Below are 21,425 nucleotides of genomic sequence, written 5' to 3'. Positions count from 1 at the left end.
AAGTTCTGGAAGATGCCTAAATCAATTCTTTAAGAAATAACACTTGTGATGTTACCATAGGCACTCTTCAAGAGCTATGAGGAGGCAGTGTTACTGAAAAATAAGAATAAAAAGCTGACGTCAGTTGAGCAGCTCCTGCAGTGTGTTCAGTTACCTGGCTGCCCTGCCTACATTTCCAAAACACTGCTGCGAGCACTTCAGGATGTTCATGGAGAGGTATTGTCACCAAACTATTCATTTTAGTTAAGTTTAGTTCTCCTAGAGTAGTGTGTTTGGTAATTCGGTTTATATGAAAGTGTTTTGTGCAGTCCATGCATTTAGGTTGTCAAATTGTCAAGTTGTCATTGTTTAAGAAAAAGTTCACCCAAAAATGAAAATTGTCATTGTTGATTCATCATCATGTCATTCCGAACTTGTATGGCTTGCTTTTTAAGAAAGTTTTTGTCCTTAAAGGTGCCCTAGAACCCTTTTTCACTAGATATAATATCAGTCTAAGGTGTCCCCTGAATGTGTCTGTGAAGTTTCAGCTCAAAATACCCCATAATTTTTTTTATTATTCAATTTTTTTAACTGCCTATTTTGGGGCATAATTAAAAATGCGCAGATTCGGCGCGTGTCCCCTTTAAACACTCGCGCTCCCCGCCCCCAAGCTCACAACTCTATAATACATTGCATAAACAAAGTTCACACAGCTAATATAACCCTTAAAATGGATCTTTACAAAGTGTTCGTCATGCAGCATACCAGATCATGTAAGTATAGTAACGTATTTATTTAAATGTTTACTTTTGATTCCGAATGAGTTTGATAGTGCTCCGTGGCTAAAGCTAACAATACACACTGTTGGAGAGATTACATTTAACTTTAACCACATTTAACAGTACATTAGCAACATATGCTGGCATATGCAAAATTTGGGGGCGTACATATTAATGATTCCGACTGTTGCATCACAATATGTGTTACATAAGAAGGAGGAAACAATGGTGTTTGAGACTTGCTGTGTGTCATTTCCATGTACAGAACTCTAATTATTTAACTATGCTGAGGAAAATTTAATTTTCAATTCTAGGGCACCTTTAAAATGCAAGTCAACAGGGCCCAGGCCACAACTTTTCAAATTTAAAGGCCTGGTTTCTAGATTTCTTTGCAATTTTACTGGTTACATGATGACATGATTTTTATTTTTTGGTAAACTGTTTTTGCTTATTGGGCCTGTTCATGGCAATATGAATACATTTAATTGTTATAATAGGGCTCTACACTTGAATTTTTGGGTGAACTAAGCCTTTAATTCTGCTCAGAGGTAGAATTAATGAATTTACACTGCAAATAAAATTGTATAAATATGTTGTGAAATTTAGGTGCATCTAAATATTTCTTCACAGTTGTACAAATGTGATTGAAATGCTTGCAATGTAGAACCCAGGGTAAATAATTCTGGGACTGTGTTGAGTCTGTGCATGATGTTCAATGTAAAAATCATGGTCCTGAAGCAAAACCAGTTGAGAACCAATGTAGTAGAGATACTAGGCCTGTTGGATATTGTGTTTTTTAGGTAATCGTTGCTTATTTGGCATGTTTATCTTATAATAATGCCCTTTGTCCAGCCCATTTTGGCCATTCTTCTGCCTACCGTGGAGCGATTTCTCGAGCAGTGTGCTTCAGGCTCATGCACCTTCCTACCAGATGAGGCCCTCCTACTGCAGCTCCTGCTGAGCAAGTTCAACGAGATGTCTGCACCTTTACTGGTCAAAGACCCTCAATGCCTAGAGGTCTTCATTAGGGCATTGAGCACCTCTGCCAAGCCGTACCCGACAGTGCCTAGTTTCCAGATTATCGCCCTTGAGCAGGTTGGTAGATGTTTAGAATACGTTTTGTATTCTTTGGAAGTAAATTTAAAGTCAATGTAAAGTGTTTGGAAGTAAATGTAAAGTGTTAAAGTAATTTTAAAACCAAATTTGAAACTTCCCTAATGTGAATTAATGGTGATGCAGGCTATTCAACAAAAAAAAAGATTAGTACTTAATTTTATACAGAATGAATTGATTATATAATGTTGGTGGTGCATGCAAGAATGTAGCCAGACTTGAACGTAGGTTTGCTTAAACAACCTCAAGAGCTGTTTGGCTGCTGGTTGATATTATCCAATAGCCCGTGCAACCTGAATGATGTCAGCCATGTTGTTTTTTGTTTTTTGAATGACTTGCACTGCTGAATCTTGCACAGTGGTTATTAAAGTAAGTAGGATATGTGCTTAACTTTCATGAAAATAATGTCACAATACAAAATTTTATGATATCTAAACCCTTTTACATTTTGACTAGGGGGTTAGTGGTTATATAGGACCAGAACAGTTCTAAACATACTGGTCAATATTTTGTCAGTGTATAATTACAAGGTAAGAACTGGATGCCTGATGCACCTTCTAGAGCAGTGGTTCCCAAACCTGTCTTGGAGGACCCCCAGCCTTGCACATTTTATGTTTCCCTCATCTATCACACCTGATTCAACTCATGTGCTCATTAGTAGAGACAGCAAGACCTGAAATGGGTGTGTTAGAAATAGGGAGACATACAAAAAACATACAAAAAAAATTGGGAACCTCTGCTCTAGTTCATCCAAAAATATTAGGGGTGTAATGGTACACAGAAGACACAGTTCGGTACGTACCTCAGTTTTGGGGTCACTGTTCGGTAGGGCTGGGTATCGTTCAAAAATTTTCGATACCGAGACGATACCGATACCTTGACTTCGATACCGATACCTAAACTATACCTTTTTCGGTACCAGTTTTATAAAATATGTTTAAACAAGATTACATAACCTCAAAAAAATCTTTGGTTTTATATTTTAACTTTGTTGACTTTTTTTCAGACTCAAAGACTCATCTCCTGAGCCACTGCGGGGAATAAAAAAAGCACAAACTAAAAAAATTTACCCAACACAATAATTCAGTGCAAATAGTTTTAATAAAGTTTAATTTTCAATGCAAAAATTAAGTATGTGAGGCTCTTTTTTAAATCACTCAGCAATTGTTCTTCAAAAAATTAATTATTATTAACAAGATCAAAGTGGAAGTAAGAGTGACGCAAGTTCGTTGCGTCTTACCGTGAAATAAGAGTTCTGTGTCTTTATTAAAATCAACACATTAATGATTCATCTCTCATCCACCCGCAATTAATTTGAATGTTTTTTTTTTTTTTTATTACTTGGCCCGACCCGCAAATTATCCGCAGTATCAGGAGGACGCTGATACCTCTTTTTCAGCAGAATTGTTCGCGTTCTGGAGCCAGAGGCAGAGCCTGTGCTCGTGCAGGCGAACGAGCCTGTCATGAACCGGTCGCGTGTTTCCATAGACTTGAGGGACGAACGCTGATGTAAAGCTGCTGTGTGTTGTACCTTAGCTTGACTACAAAAAACATTGCGCGTTCCGCTGTTTCTGCAGGCAGTGCTACACTTTTGTTTTCTGTTAACAGTATCTGTAGTGAACCGGCTGCTCACATAAACAGCCGTTTCTCACCCGTCCATTCGGAGATAAACTGAAAACGAAACCGTTGATTCAATCGCGCTCTCGCACATAGGGTCTCTCTCGCGCGTATAGTTTTATATATTTAGATATAAATAACAATGTAGCGCAACGTTACTTGCTCCTCAACGAGACAGCGAAAGCATTTCTCCGCCCCTCTCCTCGGCTCCATTCTGAGGTACCGAAATTTGGTACCGAATGACAAGACACTTTTCGATACTCGGTAGTATCGAGGCAGTTCAATCGGTACCTAAAAAGTATCGAGTTCGGTACCCAGCCCTACTGTTCGGTACGATATCTAATAGGAAAATGGTCACACTTTAGTTTTAGGGTCCATTTCTTGACTTAACTATTAACTTCTGCCTTAATAAACCCCTAATAACTGCTTATTAAAGTATTAATTCTCTTCAGAATTAAAATTTCCCCATGTCATTCAAGATGTTTATGTCTTTGTTTCTTCAGTCGAAAAGCATCTTGTGTTATACTAGTACAAAATAAACAGAATAATGAAAAATAAAACTTGTGCATTGGGAGTGTTACAATTTGTTCCACTTAAACTATATTTAAACATTAAAAGCTTAAGAACAACCCTCCTATGCATAATTTTCAACACTCTGCTCCTTTTCACACACAGTTGAGAGCGCAGGCCTTTCAAAGTATACTCCTTTGTCCGAGACCAGAGAAAGACACATTCAGTGCATGTGTGCATCTATTCTAGAGGACTTGTTTTCAAGCGGTCATTCGCACATGCGCTGTTCTTCTGCTCTTTTTCCTGTTGTCGTGGTTAGCAGTGTTGCATTACCACACGTACCCCTTTCTGGATTGGAGTGTGTATCGCCTGTGACTGTTTTATTTGTCGTCTAACTGTATGAACCAAGCCTTGACATCTGTACTGTACGGTTCAAGACGATATATAAAATCATTGTTGCACCTTATTGGACACAATTCATTCTCTGTTGTTAGTTTTGTTTGTAAATTAATTGCATGTTTCCTCAGATCACCAAGCCGTTCTTTGCTGCTCTTGAAGATGAAAAGATTCAACAAAAAATTCTTTCCGTTTTATTTGACTTGCTGGTGGGGAGCAAAAACCCTGTCTGCGCCCAAACTATCAACAGCGTCTTTAAAACGGTATGAGAAATATTCATGTTGATTTTCTTCTTTCCAGAAATTCTTTTTTAAATTATATTATTGATGAATGGTACAAAAAAGTGTAATGTGTTTCACATTGTTCACGTTGTTTGTATTTGGGGCATTAACAATAAACCTGTTGCATGTTTTGCTGTGTCCCTGTTTCTAGATTGCTGTGGATTCCGAGCTAGTGGCCAATGAGCTTATGCCTGTAGATAAACAAAGAGTTACTGCTACAGTTCAACAAACACGCAGGAGTAAAATGCAAACGAGGTGCATAGTTGTCCTCATGTAATAAACTTCAAACTCCAGTTCTGGAAGATTTGAAGGATTAAATTGCAATTTTTTTCCCCAGAAAAACACAAGACACATCTGGGCCAGTGCCAGGTGAGGGTGTTGTCTCTTGGCCAAGGGTTACCCTGATTTTAGAGCTGCTGCAACACAAGAAGAAGCTGAAGAGAGCCCAGTTTCTTGTGCCCGCTCTGTTTAATCTGCTCTCCAGGTGTGTTATGACATCTACAGCCATGTTTTGACATTTACGCAAGTTTCAAACTTTTAAATCAGAAAATGCTCTGGTCCAGTCAAATCAAGATGAATATATCACATCTCACCGAATTTTCTGATTGAATATTCTATGAAATGCGTCATATAAAAGATTGTGAAAACTGTTTTATTGTGTGCTACAGATGTCTGGAGCCTGCAGCAGCTGGACAGGAGAATATAGAGTACACAAAACAACTCATCCTCAGCTGTTTGCTGAATGTCTGTCAGAAACTGTCTCCTGATGGAGGTTCTATCAGCAAAGGTACTAGAAACCTGGCATGAAATTCCTATAAAAATATTAAAACGGTTATGATGAAGTCATGTGTTTTTTGCTCTGTCTGGATGGTAATATTTTACATGAGGGCATGAGATAATTTTGCAGACCTTGAGAAATAATTAACATCCAGGTTATTGTCACCATGCAAAGAATATAAGGACAAGCTTTCTCTTGAGTTTCTTTTAGTGTTGAGTAGGCAGCTTTGTTTGGACACAATGCATTTGTGTATGTTTGTAGATGTGCTGGAGGAGGATAAATTTAATGTGGAGCTGGTAGTGCAGTGCGTCAGGATGTCAGACATGCCCCAAACTCACCATCATGCACTGCTTCTGCTCGGTGCTTTGGCGGGTATCTTTCCTGTAAGTACAGTCATGAAACACTCACACACATATATTCAAATGCAGTGGTAACCGTCTTACTCTCTGATTTCAGGAGAAGGTTCTTCACAACATCATGCCCATCTTCACATTCATGGGTGCCAACATCATGCGACTGGATGATTCTTACAGCTTCCAGGTCATCAATAAGACTGTTCAGGCAGTCATCCCTGCTCTTATAAAGGTTTGTTTAAAAAGTCTGTCTGTTCTGTATACTGTTTGATATAATCAAGACATTTGATTTGCAAAAGGGTGTTAAAGATTTGAACAAACCTCAAAACTTTAGTATTGAACTTCAGTGTGTAACTGATTTTATATGTAAGTATGATGATATTGTAATTGTTGTTTTAAGTGTAACTTTTCATCTCCATCCAGTTTGTCAACAAACAAACAAAAATCTTGATTCAAGATGTAGTGGCAAAAATAAGTATCCATTTATAAGTTCTTGTTTTTTATATTTATAACATGACATAGTTAAGAACATCAGCACAATTGCTATGTGATATTGTTTTTATTGTAAACAAGAAGTTAATGATGTGAATTATATTTTAGGTACAGTCTGTTTTTTCTCCATTTTGCCAATCAAAATAGTTAGTGCACATCTTTGAGCAAAGCACTGCAGTTTAGTTATTGAATGTATCCATGTTTTTGAATGAATCAGGTGAGTCATTGATTCAATGACTTATTTATATAGACAGTCACTTGCTTCGTTACTGAATAAATCAGCCATTTGAACAAATTAGTTGAACAAAGGAGTTATTGATTATGATCTGTTCTATTGACAGTTTTAGTTTCATATTTAAAGTATTTCATTTTCGTTTAATTATCGTTATCAACAAAACACCCAGAGAAGACTGGTTTGTACTATGGAAGTGAATGATATCAAACACAACCTCCTATTATAGAGGTGGGGAGTTTTACATAGGGTTTCTTGGGTTTTCCTGGGTTTTCTTGATACAATGTCAAAGTCTAGCTTTTCCGTTATTTAATAGGAAAAAGTACTTTCTTTTAACTGTTACAAATAGCATTATTCTTGATTCTTGTTTCTCCACAGGCCCATGAGGGTGGAAGTGCCCAGTCTGAGGGTCATATGGAGACTGTGGTAGCACACATCATGCATGTTTTTATTGATGCCCTTCCTCATGTACCTGAGCACAGACGCTTGCCCATCCTCAGCCAGCTGCTGGGCACACTGGGTCCATCTCGCTTCCTCTGGGTCCTGATGCTGCTCATGTTCAAGCAGCATGTCACACAAACATCTGTCAGTGCAACTGGGACCGAAAAGGTACAGAGGGTGTCATGGAAGTTTTTTTATATATATAAATATATAATTTTTTTGTTTGTTTTTAATATATTGACATTTTTGAGGGGTTTACCACTGAATAAACAATTTATCTCCAAAAAATGCTTTGGTACACTGGAAACCCATTTGTGTTAAGGGTTGGTAGAGACAGTTGTGTGATGTGTTGTGCAGGAGTCTGTTGTAGAGAGAGATCAGGACTTCTGGATCTCGGTGTGCTGTGAGTTTGAAGTAAAGGAGCAGTTGACCTCTCTCATCAGAATCCTGAAGTATCTCATGACTTTACCACAGGACAAAGAAGAAGGTAAGTACGGCCTACTTCAATAAATGCCTCAAATGTTTTCTTCAGAACACAAATATGCACAAAAATACTTCACAACATGCTTACATTCAAGCATCAACTCAGCCCATCTTGTGCGCATACAACAGCTGGCCGGAAGCAATGGTTTATAGTTAGTCATGTAATGACAATTTTTCCCCTACCAAAAAAAAAATGTTTTGAATCAAGTTCTGCCAGGAATCAAGTGGAATTTGTGTATTTTAAGTAGGGCTGGGTTGACAGTTTTATGTTCTTTAGTTTAACAAGTCTTCATTTTGCTGAACCGATATTAAATCTGAACTCCCAAGATTGATCTTTTAGTGTATGCTTTTTTGTGTTGATGCATAAACAAAACTTTACCAATCATTATTTGTAGTGTGCCTGCCATACAATTATCATGGTAACACTTTACAATAAGGTTCATTAATTAACATTAGTTAACATGAACTAATAATGAACTTCACTTCTACAGCATTTATTAACCTTTGTTAATGTTAATTTCAATATTTACTAATACATTATTAAAATCAAGAGTTGTATTTGTTAACATCAGTAGTTAATGCACTGTTAAATTATTATTTTTCAACAAAGAATTGGTTTAGAACTTGTGTGCTCTTTAAATGTTTGTATACAACTCAGTTTTTATTTGTGTTGATTGATTTTATATATATATATATATATATATATATATATATATATATTACACAGTACAGTCCAAAAGTTTGGAACCACTAAGATTTTTAATGTTTTTAAAATAAGTTTTGTCCGCTCACCAAGGCTACATTTATTTAATTAAAAATACAGTAAAAAACAGTAATATTGTGAAATATTATTACAATTTAAAATAACTGTGTACTATTTAAATATTTTTGACAAAGTAATTTATTCCTGAGATGCAAAGCTGAATTTTCAGCATCGTTACTCCAGTCTTCAGTGTCACATGATCCTTCAGAAATCATTCTAATATGCTGATTTGCTGCTCAATAAACATTTATATATAAAAATGAATAGCTATTGAATTTAACAATTTGATATAGTAATGCGCCAACTAGCATACCTTGTTTGTATTTCTTAAAAATGGACATCTACTGTAGCTGATTTATATCTAAATAATATTAAATCGAGATCCGAATCGAATCAAGAACTTGTGCATTGGAATCCATATCAAATCTTGAAATGTGTTGATATCAAGCCATAATTGTAAGAATTAGATGTATCACATCAACATAAAAAAAATAGAGGACAGAGAAGAAGATTGTTTGATATTTTCTCTGTGCAGCTCCGGAGAAAAATAGAACCCGTGGAAGAGGTGCAGTGAAGAAGGAAGAAACAGTCTCAGATCTAATTTTCAACGTGGAAGCACATAGTGGCAAAGACCTCCGCCATTTTAAGTTCCTCTCCATCTCTTTCATGGCTCAGCTACTTTCCTCTGACAGATTCGTTGGAAAGGTAGGTTTAGAGCTGGAAGCAGATGAATTAATGTTGAAATTAAAATGCCCCCAGGATTTTACAATAAACATCCTAAATGTGTAATTGTTTGTCTGATAGATGGCTGATTGTGAGGACTTAACAGAAGGCACTTTACAAAATCTTCAGCACGAGTGAGTTGACGCTTTACTACAGTTCTTGACTTGATGGTGATTGGTTGTGGTGTTTGTGGGTTGTAATGTTTGTGTTAACTTGTTAGTCTTCTGGAGGAGGTTCTGCGCTACATCCATGCAGTTGCTCGATGTGTAGAGGATAACTCTGATAAACCCACGGCTAAGTTCTGGAGAGCTCTGCTCAGCAAGTCCTATGACACCCTGGACAAGGTTGGAATCACTGCATTGATACAAATTGAATCAATTTGAATGACATTTTAACACAATGTCCTAACAATCTGATCAAACAACAAGCATTTAGTCTTCATACTGTGCACAATATGCATACTATATACTGCAGAAATAGAGTAACATGATTCTTTTCTATTCTAAACTTTCATTTGTGCATGCATAAAACATGCTGTATTATGTCATTTTCAGGTTAATGCCCTGCTGCCCATGGATACCTTCATTATGGTAATGAGAGGACTTATGGGTAATCAGTTAGCATCAGTTAGAAGGAAGGCCATGGAGTTACTTAATAACAAACTACAGCAGCGGACACGTTGGCTGGAGGAACAGGTAAAATAAAAACTATCATTGGGCAAACATTTTAGTTAATTTCATCAATTAAGCATTTTAGTCTCTTTAGTAAATGTCATATTTTATAACTTATAAACAGACTGCCCATTCTACATTAATAAATGCTTTTAAATACTTGCTTATTTCATAATCATAAAATATTTCTGATAGATTACTGTGCTTCTGGAGCTCATTGGCATCCTCCTGAACATCGTGGGTCGGAGTCACGGACAGGTCTCAGCACAGGAAGAAGAAGAGTTAGCTATCAATCGACAGACGGCCCTTTACAGCCTTAAGCTTCTGTGCCGAAATTTTGGCACTGGCCACGAAGAGGCTTTTATACCAGTGCTGAGCAAAGCGGTGGAGCTGGTTGCTAATAAAGATGAAGAGAAGAACGTCATGGGAAGTGCTTTGCTGTGTGTGGCGGAAGTTACCAGCACACTGAAAGCCCTTGCTATACCACAGTTACACAGGTACTGTTAAGCCCACAGTAAGGCCTTTGTTTTTTTGTTTTTTTTTTATGTGCGTTAGTAAATGTATACAGTGCATATAATGTAAATATCGTCTTCAGCATTAGGAATGCTCCGATCTGTATCGGCAGATATTAATCACATTCACTAAATTTGACCGATCTCACAAAACGATCGCAATTTGGTGATGTAAAACTGTAAAAAACAAATTGCCACCAACACGCATGTGTAAACAGTATACAGATGGGGCTTTTGCGCCACGTTCAGCTTTGTAACTTTGTGAAACATTAGTAAACCATAGTGAATCGCACATCTTTATGTAGAGCAAGTTGTCTCGACTCAAACTAGTCCAAACACAACATAACATTATGCAAAATTCTTGAGAAAATCTTCACTGAGTGACATGACATGCTTCTTGGCTAAAGCTATAGGACTTTCTGGAGCCAATCACATTGCAATAATTTTTGGAAACTGGATCTTTATGTAGAGTTATAAGCCATTACTTTTAAGTATGCCACATGAAAACATGTGAAATCATTTGAAATGCCTTCAGGGTGTAATGGTGTGTTGACACTAGACGCGAGTGAAGCATTAAGCGTGAGTGATTTACATGTTAAGTCAATGCAAAGACGCGAATACACATCCTGCGATGCGATTCGCGTGAATGAGGCAGCACGAATTGAGCGTTTAGTTGTGCGAATCCCATGAGTTGAAAAATCGGAACTTTGGCGAATTTTCATGCCGCGTTAACCAATCAGGAGCTTGCTCTAGTAGTGACGTGATTACAAAATCATTGTTCATTGTATGTGGATACCCAGAGCTGTATGATACATCTTCATACCTTTATAGAAACCGAAATGAAAAGGATCTTGCTTGAAAGAAAGTGAGTGAGGAGGTAATCTGGTAAATTGTGAAAAATGCTCTTTACTCAATTTGAGCTATATATACATATACATATTGAGACTACAAGCTAGCTAAAGCTGGCAAATTGAGCTTATTCACCGTATTTTACAACTACTTTCCCGCTGACGAGGTGATGTGTGTATTCAAAAGGAAGTGTGCAGAAATGGGACTGGACCCACCTGGCAGAAGCCCCTATCATGACACGAATTTGTGTCAGTTGTGAAGTGAATTTCACACGCGAATGAAGCAAGTAAACTCAAAATGTTCCAGCGTCCAACTATGTGCGAATAGCGTGATTTATTCACGCAAGTCTCGTCTGGTGTGAACGCCCCATAAGGGGTTAACAATCAGAGTCAACAGAGAGCTTACATATCACTTAAATATAAAGCTTGAATGATCGGGATTGGTATTGGCATCGGCCAATCATGATGACAAAAAAAAAAAAAAAACGGTAGTCTTTATCGGTTGCAAAAATCCTAATCAAGGCATCAATCTTTGAAGTGGGTAACCGGTTTAGCCAGTTCACAGAATCAAACTGAATTACACTTTAGTTCCAGGTTTAAAGACGCACATCCAAAGTAGAATGCATGCTCCTTCCATAGCACCGAATGAGATAATAAGCATGTCCAGACCATAGACCAAAAAAGATGGACAACACGTCTCCCACTTCCTTCCACTGTAGAAAAATGTAACCAAAATATCCCAGAAACTGTCACTGATGATTACATTATTTGGGTTTGGAGCCTGAGTCAATTGCAAGCACAGCTGTCAACCATGACGTTACACCCGATTTTTATGGCATCAAATATCTAAAACCAAGCTTATTTGAAAAACAAACACTTAAACATACAGTATGTCTGCATGATAAGAACTACCTAAAATGACAAACCATTTTTGGAAAAAGTTATTTCAAGTGTTTTTAGTTTGACTCACTTCCCATTTGATTACATGGAGAGGGCATGGTTTATGACCTATACTGCAGCCAGCCACCTGGGGGTGTTCGAAATGTTATGGCTTCACTTTTCAGGACATGTGGTCTAGACAGCTTATTAACCAAAGAACTGGTTTGAAATGAATAAATCAAGCCTACAGGCAGAGTTGAAAGTCAGCTTTTCGGTCATGTCTGATTCAAAATGAACTGAATGATCTGGTTCTAACTGTTGGTTACGGTTTTCATTCTTTTATATAATTTTTTTCCGGCTCAAAAGAATGATTCGTTCAAGAATCGAACATCACTACTATACTCTCAGCTCACACATGCACCTTTTTTCACTAATCAGTTGGTCCACAAGGTGGCAACACTGATCGATGTTATTGTTTCACAGTTGTAAAACTGAAGAGACACAACAACAAACAACTCCTAAAAAAAGTAACAACAACAAACTCCTGCACAGACGAGCGCTTGAAGGGGGTTAAGAGATTCCCACAATTCTAGTTTAAAGAGTTTAAAATGACATTTTTATCAGTCATAACCTCTGGAGAGAAATAGTGCTGACACTGGACAAAAATGAAACGTTCAGTATTGGTGCAGGCTATCAAAAGATATTTACTTTGAAAGGCTGTGTGTTTGGCTGTACGCATACGCTAAGCATTCGCTTCAAAACTGAAGTATATTTTGAGCTTTAATCACTAGGTGTGAGAATTGAGAATGATACTGTTTTTAAAACATACTGGAAGTGAATGATCTTCATGACTCGTATATGTTGTGTGTTCAGGCTGATGCCTGCAGTATTGTTCACTCTGAATGAGAGGAAGGACCTGCTGAACAATGAAATCTACCTGCTGAGTGCCGTCACAGCTCTGCAGCGCATTTCAGAGACGCTAACACACTTTATCAGCCCTTACCTGAAGGACACCATCTCGCAGGTCAGTATCAGAATCACTTTGTTACTTCAAGACATACCTTAGAGTAGCATATTTGATTCAAATAAATTTTATTTATAAGGTTCTTATTTGAAATGTCTCATTTTTTTCCTGGTGTTCTAGGTCACCCGCTTAACTCTGCTAGCTGAGCGACTGACTTCTTGCCCTCAGCTGTCTGTACGTCTTGCCTCTCTCAGCTCCACTCTTGCCACAAAGGTGCCTCCCAGGGTCCTCATTCCCACAATCACAAAATGCTACTGCAAAATGGTGGATGTTCATCAGGTAGGATTGGGTGTATTACTGAAATACTGAAGTGGTTGAAACATGCATGAATGGGAGAATAAAATTTTATGTTAAAAGTTATTAAACAGTATTCACGCGCTGACTGACACACACCTGAAATATGCACAAAGAATGCCGACTCTAATGGTCAAATACACACATCTTGGTGTGTATTTACATAAACACAGTTGGTTATATTTTATGTGAACTTAAACAGTTGAGAGAAAATTGAATCATATCAGTATGTTGTATCAGTGCATTACATTTTAAGTGAAAGCAGTATAATATTCCTGCTGCCATCGGTGTCAGTAATGTTAATCAAACAAAAGAAAGAGGAAAAAAAAACGGATAAGAATCAGTATGTTTGATTCATAAGTAAAGACCGTGCAGTGTCTGACATTTGATTATTCAATTTCTGTAGTATTTTGTACCTGAATCCTAAACCTACCTGAAAAAAGTTCTTATGAACTTTCTTTCTAAGGGCCTCCCAAAATGTTAATTTTAGAATTAAAAATTGAATTTACCTTGGCACAGTTGAATAACAAGAGTTCAGTACATGGAAATGACATACAGTGAGTCTCAAACTCCATTGTTTCCTCCTTATGTAAATCTCATTTGTTTAAAAGACCTCAAAAGAACAGGCGAATCTCAACATAACACCGACTGTGCCAGATATGTCAGATAGTCAGATATGACAGAGCTACTGCAACACATAATGTCACAGCTGAGTATCTCTTCAGCAAGCCAATGCGCAAACTGCCACAACTGAAACTGATGAAACAAATGAAAGTTGCAGACGCTTAACAAACACTCATCTTCATTAAAAGCATTGAGACTAAATAATCTTACCAGCGCTGATGCTGCTCTCTCTCCTATTGCTGTCTTTGATCTTCAAATTAGCCAATAAATAAAATGCAGCTCATATCTGTTGCTTTCGTTGATGTGAACTCCGTTAAATTTGCATACAGCACGAGAACTAAAGATTGAGTTTATATTCGTTTTACGGATACGCATTTAAGTGGAACCGTTTTAACAAATCAGATAGCTATCCGGTCAGTAGAAATGCATGAAGTGACCAGGTGTAAACGGGCTTTGTGGCCCTAAAATCTGCTTTGTAAATTACTGCTTTTTTCTTATTTCAATAACTAAAATAAAATAACAGCTTTTTAAAAAAAAAAAACTTAGTTTGGAAAGAAAAAATAAACAAGCTTTCTGCATTTAGCTTTTTTCTGTCGTATGACTGTTGCCATACATATGGTAAATGTGGTATCCTAATTTTTTATTTTATTTTTTACAAATTTTCCATTAAATGCTAGAAATTACTGACACAAAATTGCAAAAATCGCAATAAATCCTAGTATTTCCTAGTATTTCTTTCTCTCTGATTCCCTTCTTTTACCTGTTGCAGAAACGTCTTGGTCCTCTGATGACCATCTTGAAGGAACATATCACTCACATGGAGAAGGACCAACTCAATAACCACCAGTCAGAGCTCACTTCCTTTTTCCTGTCTGCTCTTGATTTCCGTGCCCAGCATTGCCAGGTACTGCATATACCTGTTTCAGTATGTTCCTTTTTTTCCCAATAAGTGCACTTACTCATAATTACCAATATAAATGTATTTAATAGGGAGATCTACAGAAGACTGGTGAAATTGAGGGCAGTGTGATTGACTGTCTGCTAGTGATGGTTATGAAACTTTCAGAAGTCACTTTCAGACCTCTCTTCTTCAAGGTAAGCATCTATTGTTCAGTGCGAAAAAAGACTTATACTACTTATATGACTTCAAAATTATTCTCAAAGCAGTGGTTAAAAAGAGCCCATAACTAATATTTTTGATTTGGAAACCCATTCAATGTCCTTATCTTGTTAGTTGACACTAGACAGGAGATATAACATATTACATATTAATTACATTTTTAGAAACATAATTGTATCATAATTACAGTGTAAATGTAACCAATAGACCTGCCACTTGTTCTATGTAATGTAATAAGAAATGATGAACTCATTTAAATTAATTGTTTTATTTTCAGACAGTTAAATAAAATAGTCAAATAGTTCCAACAGTTTTTGCTATGGTGCCAAAATTGCAACAGATAACCGTGAAATTTTACTGGTATTAGTACCAAAATTCAAGTAGCTGGTATCGTGATAACACTAGTTTGGTACCATGACAACAGTAGTTTGAGGATCGGTTTAAAATTGATGCACTGTTCTTGCTATATATCTTTAATCTATATTGAAGGATTAGTTCACACAAAAATGAAATTTCTGTCGTTAATTATTCACAGTCATGTCATTCCACATCCGTAAGACCTTCATTCATCTTCGGAACATGAATGATGGAAGATGAATGAAGGTCTTATGGGTTTGGAACAAGGGTTAGTAATTAATGACAGAAATTTCATTTTTGGGTGAACTAACGTAGACTAACCATGTTCCGTACACTTTTCGCCATTCACCACACGTCAGCGACCACTCCCCCGTTGTTGAGAGCCAAACAAGCAAGTTTGTGTGCTCATTCCCTGGGGGAATACCTATTGTACAGTTCAAACTTTGATGTCTTTTCGACAAATGGTATTAGAGAAAAGTGGGGGAAAGTACCTCCTTCGCCTATGTACGGAAGATGTTAAAGGTTAACGGTGTTTTTCATACAGGCTTACAATGATGTTCCGTACAGAGCGTATAACTTGATTTCAGTGGCGAAAATAGACATTTAACTGATCAATTGTGTGTTGTTTATTTATTTTAACTGAAGAAAACATAATTTAAATGAATTAGACAGGCGAATACCTTTTTATTTGGTTAAAATGTAAGTTAATTACTTTAATAAGCTAGAGGAGTTGCCTTGATTCTGTCTTCTATTAATTACGGCATATGATTTAAGCTTGAAACATGTGAAACATTAGTGAATATAACGTTACCACGTATTTCTGAAGAGAATTTTTCGCTGCTCTAGTTGTCTCCCCACACAAGCTGCAGTCTGACGTGTAGCTTGCCCACCGTCAATTTTCAAGCGAAGTGGGCGCACCTTGCAAACTTAGTAAAATCCCATGGGAACAAAAGGCGGGGGCGTCTCTGTCTTGATCGGGGGTGAAAGAGGAAGAAATGAAGATGACATAGATATATAGTTTATGTATGATCTGGAAGTATGTTTTCAACGATCAGCAGTAAAAGCTCATCTGTACGGAACATTGTTGTGTACGGAACATGGTTAGTCTACGTTAACCCTTTAACTTGTAAAAAAAAAAATAATAATAATAATAATAAATAAAAAAAATAAAAAAACATATGAGGCCAAGGCACTTGAGAATTTAGAAAAATATAGAAATATAAAAAATATATTAGAAAAAAAATATAAAAAGCCTATTTATTCATAGCTATCACACCAACACGTTGTGACTGATAAGAATTTACCAGGGTGTGTCATATCTTTCTAAATCTATATTAATGTCAGAATCTATATTAAATCAAATATAATCAAAATCAGAATTGAATCAAGAGCTTGTGAATCAGAATTGTATCAATTTGTGAAACCTATCAATACGTATCATTTCATCCAAGTGGGCACAGTAGTAGCCAATAAATTGGCTGATTTATGAGTTTTTGACACCTGTTGTAGTAATTGCCAAAAGCTCAGTATGTACTTGTAAGTTACTTTTGTTATATATTGTCTATATTAAGAACATTAGAAGTGTAAAAGCATGCTGATTGAATCTCCTTTTTACTGTTCTACAGTTGTTTGACTGGTCAAAGATTGATGGTTCTTCTAAAGACCGGCTGTTGACGTTCTACAGATTGGCAGATCGTATCGCAGACAAACTCAAAGGACTGTTTGTATTGTTTGCTGGGCAGCTGGTCAAACCCTTTTCTGATCTGCTGCAGCAGCTCAACATTTCCCACACAGGTAGTCTGCACATATCAATATGTTTGTATGAAGTTCTGAATAAACTTGCAATGGATCACCATTAAACCATACCAACATCTTTTGACATGACCAGATCATGCTAAGAAGAGATTTAGAGTCAAAGTCTTGGATTTGATGTATATAATACTACAACAATTAATAATTATTAATCTTTCTTTACATTATTTTAAAATGATGTAATTTACTTTGACTTTCACCCCTTCTGTCCAAAGACAAACCCTTCTTTGATTCAGATAATGATGATGATGGTGATTCAGATGATGAAGACAATGTGACAAAGAGCATCCTGCTGCTGCAGTATGTGTTGAATTGCCTCCACAAGATCTTCCTCTATGACACTCAGCACTTCCTCAGTAAGGAAAGGGCTGATGCTCTGCTGGGCCCCCTGGTGGATCAGGTCAGTATAGCACATAAATTGATTGTGTCAAGAACCACAATCTATTCCCCATTTCTGTGTTATTCCATTGCAATAAGTTATGAAATAAACAACATTATTGGATAATCTGATGGCATTTCAAAATTGATTCAAAAATACATAAAATTTTCATATGGACAGTGACTTGAATACATCTCATCAATGATGGACCCGTTTTCAGCTTCTGAATTAAAATTCAATTTGATATTTATGGGGATTAAAGTAAAAAAAAAAAAAAAAAAAAAAAAAAAAAACATCTAGATGGTGTAACTTTCCTTAGATCATTAAAAGGCTGGAATTCTTGAAAAACAAATCTTGAAAATTGGGTTTGTTTTTCTTAATAAAGTAGTAAGGTAGTAGTTTTTTGTTTGTTTATTTGTTTGTTTTTTTACAATAACAAAATAGAGGTCAGGGTGGTGTGACCAAGTGTTTCTCAACCCTGTTCCTGGAGGAACACCAAAAAGTACACATTTTGGATGTATTCCCAATCAAACTTGCTTGATTTAGCTCATTGGCAGAGATGCCAAGACTTGACAAGGGTTAGGGAAACCAAAATGTGTGCTGTTGCGGTGTCTCAAGGACTGTGGTTGTAAACACTGGTGTAACCAACATGCAGGAACCCATTTTGTTGTCCAGTGGCAAGAAAATGATATCATGGAGAGGATGCCTGTAGATGTGTTTTGTTTTGTTTTTGTTTTGTGTGTTGTTTTGTTTTTTGTTTTGTGATATGGCAAGTTCAGGTTGGCAAATGGAATAACCCCAAGAAAAGTTAACATTTTTCATGATTCAAAAATACATATAGATATTTGTTAAAATACTTTTAACTTGGAAAAAATGTTTTGGAAACTTAAAAAAAAAAAAAAAAGATTTTATTACTTTTTACTTTGTTAGATCAAAATTAGTTATTGGTATAAAGGTATTTCCTGTCATTGTGGTGTCTGATTTTTTTTTTTTTTTTTTTTTTTTTTTGAATGCATGTCTGAAGTTGGAGAACGTGCTAGGAGGAGATGAGATCTACAAGACCCACATTACCAAACATTTGGTGCCTTGTATCGGCCAGTTTGCTATTGCCATGGGAGACGACTCTCAGTGGAAAGTTCTCAATTATCAGATTCTGCTTAAGATGCGTCACAGTTCACCCAAGGTATGTAGATGCTTGAGTATGGTAAACATAAAATACAGACCTCAAGTGATGTGCCAATGTGTGTTTGTGGTACCAGTTTACGAAATCTATAATTAAGACTGTGTTGTTGTTTTAAACAAAGAAAAAAAGCAAATTTTGATGATGTGCCAACAGCGGAAACTCTGTATATTTGTACAGTGAGCACGTCAAAATATCAAATCCGATTTGGAGCTTGTGACAAATGCGCACATCAACCCGATCACGTTATTTAGCGTTTATGTAAATATACATGTATTCATGTAAATGTAGCTACTGATAAAAGAATTACAGTTTGATCAAATTTTGATTTGACTAATTATTTGGTAAAACCTCTTATGTTGTACCAAATTGTGTGTGAATTGTCAGGGATGTAATTTTTCCTTTTTGTCCTATTTCTTCTAAAATACCTCAAGTATATCCTATTTGAATTGCATAAATCAGAGGTTTTTGAAATTAACATTCTTTAAGTGGCAAATTAGAGTAAAAATCGAGATTTGCGAATTTCAGAGTGAAACGCAGCATTGTGTTCATTTTCTTTTTTTATATTTAGTAATATTTCTTTTAGGGCTGGGAGGATGCATCGATTCTCGATCAATACAATCTTGTGATATTTCTCTCATGAATCAATTATGAGTTTAGTTTTAACAGCAGATGGCGCTCTAGGCTAGGTTTTAACCGCACACTCGCTTGTGCGTTCGGTTGAGTCTTGTAAGTGGTTAAAGGTACAATTTGTGATATTTTTTTCCGCTAGAGGTCGCTAGAAGCCTATTCAAAACAAAGGCGTAGTTTGATGACGCCAAGTTTTAGAGCGGAGACTTGGGACATGTGGTCTCCATCTCAACGGACGGTGCAAAAGAATAGGGATTGGACTCTGGGAGAACTCATGTTCGTGGATGCGATTATTAACATTACTGTAGTATGAAGCAGAGCAGGACCGAGTGTTGCGGGAGCTGAACGAGGAGCTGGAGCGATTGATCAACACACGCTTGAATTTTAGTAATGGTTATTTTAGGTTTAAGTGGTGTGTGTAAAGGAACTGGAAGCAGGTTTCTAAAGCATGTAACTTATAGTAGTGCCATCTGCTGTTAAAAAACTAAGCTCAGAATCGATTCGAGAGAGAAACGCGATACATCTGAAAATATCAGAATCGCTCCAGATTCTTTGCATCCTGTCACTCACATGAGATCACAGCAAATGATCCAGTCATTTCTCTATGAACAAAATAAAAGTCCTGCCCTACATTTTTCTTGTTCGAAAAGCCGTTTTACTCAGATGTACATCACAACAGAGAAAAGACTATCGCAACTTCTGATTCATGCCGACTTTTAAATGAATACCCCTTAATCTCTGAACTTCAGGCCCTGCTTTATTACGTGGACTGACTCATATTTCACGAAGTTCTTTTTAAATGCAGAAGTGAAAATAAATGTGCATGTTTGCATTTCTGTTCAGGTGCGTTTCTCTGCACTTGTCATGTTGCTGGAGTTGGCAAGCAAGCTGAAGGAGAACTACATGGTTCTTCTGCCAGAGACCATCCCATTCCTGGCTGAGCTCATGGAGGGTAAGAATATCACGTCACTATTTAATCAAATTGGCACACAAGATTTTGTAACTAAAATACACAGTGTTATCTTTTTTACTGCTTTGAGCTGTGTTTTAAGGACAATTTTAACAATGTTTCTTAAATGTTCAGGAATATTCCAGAATTCACAATTGAGTTATTCTTCCTCTTGTTTTTCAGATGAATGTGAGGAAGTTGAGCACCAGGTGCAGAAGGTCATTCATGAAATGGAGAATGTCCTCGGTGAATCACTGCAGAGCTACTTTTAATCCCACGGAGTCTTTCACACCATCACAGGCGCTTCTTACACCCTCTGAGTGTGCATTCATTGTTCTTGCATAATATTTACTGTTGAACTCTTCTTCTAGAACATGCGTCAGTCTGCTCGCCGGTTCCACAGCACACCTTATCACTGACTGGTAGCTTGACCTGTCCTACCTTTGTGCTCATGCATATGTAAATGTAAAAAAAAAAACACAAAACACAAATCACTTGATGCTACATGCTTTTTCTAAGGTTATATAAAAACGACACGCATGATGTTTAAATGTCTGTTTTTAAAAAGCAATGGATTTATGTCATTGAATGAAATTTTGTAATGCAAACTAATATTTCTCTGGAATCTGAATATCATAAAAAAAAATGAGTCTGGGAAAATGTGTGCATTTGTGTTTGATTTAAAGTGAAAAAAGCAAATGGGTTCAATGAAAGTTCAGGTTCCAGGTTCAACCATATGCTTGCATTAACAATAGTTTACACATTCAGGATCTGCCATGCATACACATCCAGATCAAAGCTAGCTCTAAGCTGTGGTTCTGTTTTTCTGGAACACCTGTTAATATATTATGTGCCTCATAAACTTACATAAAATGCATGATTCTGCATGTTATTGTAAATAGTTGATGTGAAACAAAAAAGAATCCGTGACTACAAAATGCCTGGCCAATGTTCACCCAGTGCAACTAATGTCATAGCAAATAGTCTTGCCATTTTAAAGGTGCAATGTGTAAAATTTGTGAGGGTCTATTGACCGAAAAGCAATATAATATACAAAACTATGTTTTCAGTGGTGCATAAAGACCTTACATAATGAACCGTTATGTTTTTATTACCTTAGAATGAGCCATTTCTATCTAACGTATATACACCACTGGTCCCCCTCCATGTCTAGCCGCCATTATGCGCCAGCATGTTTCTACAGCA

At 36.7% G+C, this 21,425-nt stretch overlaps 1 protein-coding gene across 1 annotated transcript in view; it reads left to right on the top strand.

The window, feature by feature from the left end:
* The window catches only part of heatr1 (HEAT repeat containing 1), a 40,729-nt gene extending 19,515 nt beyond the window's left edge, over positions 1-21,214 (top strand). Inside the window, exons 22-45 of the mRNA XM_067370328.1 lie at positions 61-216; positions 1,611-1,853; positions 4,526-4,657; positions 4,827-4,930; positions 5,013-5,159; positions 5,344-5,462; positions 5,715-5,836; positions 5,910-6,038; positions 6,909-7,139; positions 7,329-7,458; positions 8,753-8,922; positions 9,022-9,074; positions 9,161-9,284; positions 9,495-9,635; positions 9,807-10,108; positions 12,724-12,874; positions 12,995-13,153; positions 14,562-14,696; positions 14,783-14,887; positions 16,895-17,063; positions 17,297-17,481; positions 18,485-18,643; positions 20,114-20,222; positions 20,403-21,214. Of these exons, the coding sequence (XP_067226429.1) occupies positions 61-216; positions 1,611-1,853; positions 4,526-4,657; positions 4,827-4,930; positions 5,013-5,159; positions 5,344-5,462; positions 5,715-5,836; positions 5,910-6,038; positions 6,909-7,139; positions 7,329-7,458; positions 8,753-8,922; positions 9,022-9,074; positions 9,161-9,284; positions 9,495-9,635; positions 9,807-10,108; positions 12,724-12,874; positions 12,995-13,153; positions 14,562-14,696; positions 14,783-14,887; positions 16,895-17,063; positions 17,297-17,481; positions 18,485-18,643; positions 20,114-20,222; positions 20,403-20,491 (3,564 nt within the window). The 3' untranslated portion in view covers positions 20,492-21,214. The remainder of the gene's footprint in view (positions 1-60; positions 217-1,610; positions 1,854-4,525; positions 4,658-4,826; positions 4,931-5,012; positions 5,160-5,343; positions 5,463-5,714; positions 5,837-5,909; positions 6,039-6,908; positions 7,140-7,328; positions 7,459-8,752; positions 8,923-9,021; positions 9,075-9,160; positions 9,285-9,494; positions 9,636-9,806; positions 10,109-12,723; positions 12,875-12,994; positions 13,154-14,561; positions 14,697-14,782; positions 14,888-16,894; positions 17,064-17,296; positions 17,482-18,484; positions 18,644-20,113; positions 20,223-20,402) is intronic.
* The last annotated feature ends 211 nt before the right edge of the window (positions 21,215-21,425 follow it).

This window comes from Chanodichthys erythropterus, chromosome 19 (genome assembly GCF_024489055.1).
Source record: "Chanodichthys erythropterus isolate Z2021 chromosome 19, ASM2448905v1, whole genome shotgun sequence".
Classification (NCBI taxonomy): domain Eukaryota; kingdom Metazoa; phylum Chordata; class Actinopteri; order Cypriniformes; family Xenocyprididae; genus Chanodichthys; species Chanodichthys erythropterus.
The sequence above is the reverse complement of the archived record's forward strand: the minus strand, read 5'-3'. Positions and strand labels throughout refer to the sequence as shown.